The 7,629-nt window shown below is 39.9% G+C and overlaps 1 protein-coding gene across 2 annotated transcripts in view; it reads left to right on the top strand.

Annotated features, from left to right (window-relative positions):
• Positions 1-7,629, top strand: part of METTL2A (methyltransferase 2A, tRNA N3-cytidine) — a 38,751-nt gene that overhangs the window by 8,459 nt on the left and 22,663 nt on the right. For both annotated transcript variants that reach the window (XM_077460144.1, XM_077460145.1), the window contains exons 5-6: positions 1,750-1,799; positions 4,045-4,105. In XM_077460144.1, coding sequence (XP_077316270.1) covers positions 1,750-1,799; positions 4,045-4,105 — 111 coding nt within the window. The remainder of the gene's footprint in view (positions 1-1,749; positions 1,800-4,044; positions 4,106-7,629) is intronic.

Below are 7,629 nucleotides of genomic sequence, written 5' to 3'. Positions count from 1 at the left end.
AAAGATTTTTTATTGCGCACATAAGTATTTTACAAACAATACATCTGACATGGGTTACATCCATAAAAATGGAGAGAAAAACAAACAACCAAGATGCATTAAAAATAGTAACATTGTACATATCAACTATGGCATATCTAAACCAAATCTGTTTCCAACCCAGCCATTTTCCCAGGTATGCTCTTTCCCTTTTTTTCTTTTTTTTTTTTAAACCTAAAACTAATTTAATACCCCTTAAGAAAAAAAAACTCCCATCCCAAGGGATGCCCCCCTTCAGTGCCATTTTAGGTAGAATGAAAATAGCCCACCTCTGCTCCTACTGGAAAGAGACCTTCTTCCCTCTAAGTTCAAGAAGGATTAAAGCTACGCAATAAAACGCCCTAGTCTCTCTCTCTCCCTCCAATGTATCGCTGGAGTCAATCCATCGGAACCATACTTTCTTAAACTTCTTGGGGGCACCCCTAGCCTCCTAAGTCATTCTATACATCAACACATCTGCATTTATTATTTTTATCCACATCCCCAATGTCAACTGCTCATTGTGTATCAATCTCCTGACAATGAGTTTCTTTACCCCCCAAAAATAGGATCCTAAGAAATAGCTTTGTGCGAGCCTTCGTCTCTTCTTCCTTGAAGATTCCCAGGAGACATCTCAGAGAGGTGTATTAGTCTAGCAGCATTCATTGTGTTGGCTTTCTCTGGGTACTCTGGTTTCCTCCTGCAACTCCAAAGACCTGCTGTTAAGTTGTCTCTTATCTAAATTGCCCTTGGTATGTATGCATGTGAGATGGGAACTTTAGATCAGCTCCAATCCTCAAGGCGCCCCAACAGGTCATGTTTTCAGGATTTCCTTCAGATGAAACGGCTGTGGTAATTGCTAAGGCAGGGAAACTGATCAAATCACCTGTACAAAATAATGGAAAGCCTGAAAACATGACCTGTTGGGGCACCTTGAGGACTGGAGTTGAGAAACACTGCTTTAGATTGTAAGCTCCTTGAGGGCATTTATTGATGTGAATGTACAATATGCAAAGCACTGCATAAAATATTGGTACTACATAAATACCTGTAATAGATTCATAAATATCCTATATGTGACTTGCAGAACTCTCCAGCTTTAATGTCCACCAACCAGGCAAGTGCTCCAAACGCTTATCTAGCATGCTGCCCTTGGGGGAGATACCATCATTAGGGAGAGATACCTGGAGCCTGCCATTACTGATCTCTCTTCTGCCATGCTGACACTTTTGCTTCAATATTTCAAAAAGTTGCAAACCTAAAAGAGGCATATCGATAGGGACTGGTAATGCAACATGTAGCTCAGTGACACAGAAAGTACTATAGACAGTGCATCTAAATAATAGCCAGTCAGTTAGCATTTTCAAAAGGATGTCAACAATGGCACCCCCTTTACTGTGCTCAAGATGGGTTTACTTTAATGCTTGTCCTTTGTAATCAAGTGGTCTTTTAAACCTGTAGTAAGCATTATCCATTTTACAAACCACCTACACGGCTAAGTTGCAGTGTCCTTCACTGTCAGACATATATAATATGTATTGTTCATGCAACACAGATCACCTGATTACTCGGCCTCCGTTCTTGTTGATTGCACTGGCTCAGGTTCTGACGTGATCATCTGAGCAGTTTGGTGTAACGAAATGTTATTTGCAGATCAAGGTGTCCTTTTCCCTCAGCCTTCCTATCTCTCCAGGATATGTAACCCACTCTTTTTTTCTTTTTCAATCATAGGTGGGATGTGGTGTCGGGAACACTGTCTTCCCAATATTGCAGACAAATAAGTAAGTAAATTGTATGTAGCATTCATTTAATATTTTGTAGCCAAACAACATTAAAGCCTAGATACCCAAGTCAATTTTATATTTGTGATTAATTCTGCCTACCTAAATAATTGTACAATTTATTTTAAACACTTCCCTCGGGTTGACGTCATATGTCGTCGTTGAAGTGGAGATATCTGGATGATGCCTGTCGATACAGCCATCAACCAGATATCTTTTTCTTTTCTTTTTTTTTTTTTGTAATGTAAAAGCCATTATAGCGGCTGTTTAGCCACTAGATTGCTTTAACAGGCAGCGAGAGGGGATGTCCATTTTTTTTTTTAGCTGGAAAGCCTGAGAACAATTTTATTTATTTTTTATCTCAGGCTTTCCAGCATAGAGGAGAGATGTGGGGACTTATAGACCCCCAATCTCTCCATAAAGAGAACCTGTCATCCCCTATTCATATTCCAAGTGATGTTTACATTCCTTGGAATAGGAATAAAAGTGATCAAAAATAAATAAATGAAAGGTAAAGTATGAAAAAAAAATTTGAAAGTGCCCTCATCCCCTCGCGCTCGCACGCAGAAGCGAACACATACATAGGTCACACCCGCATATGTAAACGGCGTTCAAACTACACATGTGAGGTATTGCCACAAACGCGAGAGCAATAATTCTAACACAATAGATCCTCTGTAACTAGTAACCTGTAAACATTTTTAAAGCGTAGCCTATGAAGATTAAGTACCAAATTTTGGAGCCATTCCACGAGTGTGCACAATTTTAAAGAGTGACATGTTGGGTATCTATTTACTCGGCGTAATATCCTCTTTCACGTTATACGTTGTGGTAATTATTTTTTATTTTATTTTTGTTATTCATAACATTTTTTTTTTTTTTAACACCAAAAAAAAAAAATTGCTGCACGTTTACTGTGTGACATAAAAAATTGCAACAACCACCATTTTATTCCCTAGGGTCTCTGCTAACATATATATATATATATATTGTAATATTTGGGGGTTTGAGTCCACGCCAGATATGCCGTTTTAAGGGCTTGTAGGCCCACTTTTATTAAAGAAAGAAAAGTCCGATAACAAAATAGTTGCCCACACAGGGGTTTCAGCCTCCCACAGCAATAATGTAGAACCAAAAATACCAAGCCACCTGGCCCTCTTTAGCAGCACTGCTGCTCAGACTTCGGCTGCAGCCCTCTTGGCTCTTTAACAGAGTTCCTGTACACCCAGTACCTCAGCACTCTTTACTAGCTTCTTTTTTTCAGCCCACAAGCTTGGACCCTCTGTCTGCTCTGACAGACCGACCTGTGCAGACATGCACACTTCTTCTCCCTTACACGCCTGGACTCCTCGGGAGGGTGGAGCCCAGAACCATGGTGTTGGCTTTGTTTTAAGCCCAAGACCCACCTGTGCAATCATCCAGCCAGACTGCTGGCTGTTCCCAAAACCCGGTCCCAGGATTGGAGATTCCGTACTACCACAATATATATATATATATATATATATATATATATATATATATATATATATATATATATATATATATATATATACACCATGTTTCCCCAAAAATAAGACCTAGCGTGATTGTCAGTGATGGCTGCAATATAAGTCCTACCCCCAAATAAGCCCTAGTTAAAGTCCTTGTAGGGCTTATTTTCAGGGAAACAGGGTAGGGCTTATTTGGGGGGTAGGGCTTACATTGCAGCCATCACTGACAATCACACCAGGTCTTATTTTCGGGAAAACAGGTTATATATATATTGTGTGTTTTGGGGTTCTAGTCATTTTCTAGCATGCAAATTATTATTTTTACATGTAGGAGAGAAGTGCCAAAATTGGCTTGGGTGGCAAGGGGTTAATGACGCATAAGGATTTTAATTGGTACATTATTTTCATAGAAACTTCTTTTTTTTGTCAACTTTAGTCTGACAAGTAGACAAAATTAAAAAATCCATTTATGACTTTTTATACTATAATTGCATTAAATTACAATATGAACTGGAGGCACACTGCCATTTAGGGGCTGCAGTGCATCCTGAATTTTTTTTTTTGTGAATGAGGCCTTTAGCTTACATGTTATCACTATTTCATTGCTGACATAGTTGTCACATGATCGGGAACCATTTGTGGGGACCAGAACTGCCAGAGACGGCTGACTTCACAGCTAGCAAGCATGCATAGTGCTCAGGGAGCAGATGGACACCTTTTTTTTATTTTTGATGCTTTTTTCTTTCTTTCTTCAGTGACCCTGGCCTGTTTGTATACTGCTGTGATTTCTCTAGCACTGCTGTGGAACTTGTGAAGGTAGGTGGATGGCAGTAAACACATTGGGGAGATTGACTAGAACTGGAGCAGGTGTGCATAGTAACCAATCGGCCTCTAACTTTGGCTTGTTCAAATACAGTGATTGTAAGCGATCACAACAACCCATTCAGTTAAAAACCAAAATGAAATACAAAACATTTGTGTATAGATTAAAAAAAGGTATTTAAATATATATATATATATATATATATATATATATATATATATATATATATATATATATATATATATATATATATATATATATATATATATATATTTTTTTTTTTTATAAGTGATCACATACCCTCTGTTCTCAGCTGCATAAGAGCTGGGAGGAGGAGAAGCAGCAGTACACTGAGCTTCCCAATAAATGGCTGTGCAGCAAGTGGGGGGGGGGGGGGGGGGGTTGGGTTCAGAACAAGTCTGATCATTGGAGGAGAGCAGGCAGAGTTCCCATCATAGCTAGAGAACTGACCACAGTGTGCTCTCCTACTTAATGTGGTCAGTTTTTTAATAGGAAAGCAAGGGGACTGGCAGGATTTCAAACAAAGGAAGCAATACAAATAGAACAGGATACTTTCTCGTACAAGTACATGGTACAGCAGGCACACATCAGGAATATGTGTTGGGGTAACAAACGCTTTAAGCTTTGGCAATAAAACCTGGAAGCTGATTGGTTATTATGCAGAGCTGCAGTATTAGTAAATCTCCCCCATTGTCTTACCTGGACAGAAATAAAAAATTTAAAATGGTCAGTGGAAAAAATGCCATGGAATTAGAATTTTTATTTGCAAAAAAAATTCACCAAACTAAAATATACCTTGGAGCATTAGCTGTACTATCTAGCAGCTTAAAGCTCAAATCTAGCCAAAACTGGTGTATGGAAGGGTAAGAGCCTCTAGCTGATTTATTTTGAAATGTGTCTTTATTGGGGAATGGTACTGTATGTTAATTTTACATGTTTTTGGTAAACACATGTAAATACTCAAGAAGTGCGGGAGGTGTTTTTAGGCTGCATTCATTTCAAAAGTTCCGAAATGCCCAACAAGCAAAATCCTATTCATTTAAATGGCCCCTGTTCACATGTGAGCATGCTGTCGCCTGAAGCTCAAAAAAGTACATGAGCTTATTTTTTAGGCAGATTACAGGTGTTTTACTGCTTTTTAGATTGGTGACCTTTTGACCTCAAAACGTCTGAACAAAAATGCTGCAAAAAACGCCCTAAAAAACACCTGAAAACTATACGCTCAGCTGTGAATGCAGCCTTATGAGTATTGGAGGCCATACAGACCACATAATCAGTAAGTATTCTTGGGATTCCCAAGAATACCTGGGATCATGTTATATGGTCAGTTTAGATGTAAATGTGTGACGTGAACAATTAATGGTGAGAGAATTTTACAAGGTGTATCTAAAAAGTTTGGTGAATGGTATCAGAAAACAAACAGAAGATACAAGCAAATTACCTTTATTGGCCTTCAAAATAATCGCCATCCTTCACAGCACACTTTTGGCAACTTTCATAAAGTTTCTGGAAACTGACGACAAAGGTCACTTTATGAATCAATCGAACCACTGTCACACATTCTTGGATTGGCGCCACGTTTGCAAAATGTGTGTCTTTCATGACGCTTTTCAGGCTACTTTTGCAGGCGACTCTTTTTGGGTCTCAGGGAAAACGGTGAACACCATTCCATCAATTGCCGCTTGGATTCTGGATCGGACTGGTAGCACCAGGTCTCATGCCCTGTGACGATGGTTAACAGAAAGGATGGATCCTGGTCATACATGGTGATGAAATCTCCAGAGGTTTAGATCTCTTTTGCTCTCTGTCAGCTTACGCAAATCTTTGCATGATGGTGCGCACCGTGTCCTTGCTAATGCCCAATTCCATCAATTGTGGAGTCAGTTGCCAATCTCATGCCAGCATTTATCGCACTTGTTCCATCATATCTGGGGTTCTGCTTGTCGACAACTGACCCAAACGTGGCTCATCCTCAATCATTTCCTTCCTGTCACGAAAGTGCTGGAACCAGTCAAACACATTTTCATTTTCATACACTTGCATCAACATTTCATGCGTCTCCATTTTCCCCAATTTGTCGCAGAACTTGATGTTCACTCGTTGCTCCATTGCACTGTAACCCTACCTCTCACACTGACTACGTTAGACTGCCCGCAGCGGGTTTACCCTAATGGTCAAGTGTACGTCACGTTAGGTGTTGCTCCTCGACGTGTCTCTGGATAGCCATGTGCATGCATGCGCACCTGGCCCATGTTGCTGTTGAGCTATCGGACCATTCACCAAACTTTTTAGACGCATCTCGTATTTGTTGTGCTGCATATGTGAGGAAAAAAGGACAAATATAGGCATTATATAAACTAAACAGTCAGTAAGGTACGCAGCAATGCTCATGCAAATTTATTTGCCTTTCAATTGATGCGGATACATTAATTTATTTAATGGAATCTAAAGTGTGATTTGCAGGATTAGTTTATGTAGCTGCATATGTAAAGTATCTAATACAGTGCCTTGCAAAAGTATTCGGCCCCCTTGAACTTTTTAACCTTTTGCCACATTTCAGGCTTCAAACATAAAGATATAAAATTTTTATTTTTTGTGAAGAATCACCAACAAGTGGGACACAATTGTGAAGTGGAAGGAAATCTATTGGATTTTTTAAACTTTAACTAATAAAAAAATGAAAAGTGGGCGTGCAAAATTATTCGGCCCCCTTGCGTTAATACTTTGTAGAGCCACCTTTTGCTGCGATTACAGCTGCAAGTCGCTTGGGGTATGTCTCAGTTTTGCACATCGAGAGACTGAAATTTTTGCCCATTCTTCCTTGCAAAACAGCTCGAGCTCAGTGAGGTTGGATGGAGAGCGTTTGTGAACAGCAGTTTTCAGCTCTTTCCACAGATTCTCGATTGGATTCAGGTCTGGACTTTGACTTGGCCATTCTAACACCTGGATACATTTATTTGTGAACCATTCCTTTGTAGATTTTGCTGTATGTTTGGCTCATTGTCTTGTTGGAAGATAAATCTCCATCCCAGTTTCAGGTCTTTTGCAGACTCCAACAGGTTTTCATCCAGAATGGTCCTGTATTTGGCTGCATCCATCTTCCCCTCAATTTTAACCATCTTCCCTGTCCCTGCTGAAGAAAAGCAGGCCCAAACCATGATGCTGCCACCACCATGTTTGACAGTGGGGATGGTGTGTTGAGGGTGATGAGCTGTGTTGCTTTTACGCCAAACATATCGTTTTGCATTGTGGGCAAAAAGTTTGATTTTGGTTTCATCTGACCAGAGCACCTTCTTCCACATGTTTGGTGTGTCTCCCAGGTGGCTTGTGGCAAACTTTAGACGAGACTTTTTATGGATATCTTTGAGAAATGGCTTTCTTCTTGCCACTCTTCCATAAAGGCCAGATTTGTGCAGTGTACGACTGATTGTTGTCCTATGGACAGACTCTCCCACCTCAGCTGTAGTTCTCTGCAGTTCATCCAGAGTGATCATGG

This window comes from Lithobates pipiens, unplaced genomic scaffold (genome assembly GCF_037356315.1).
Source record: "Lithobates pipiens isolate NorthernLeopardFrog02 unplaced genomic scaffold, aLitPip1_a1.2 Scaffold_28, whole genome shotgun sequence".
Taxonomy (NCBI): domain Eukaryota; kingdom Metazoa; phylum Chordata; class Amphibia; order Anura; family Ranidae; genus Lithobates; species Lithobates pipiens.
Note: the sequence above shows the minus strand (reverse complement) of the source record. Positions and strands in the feature narration are given on the sequence as shown.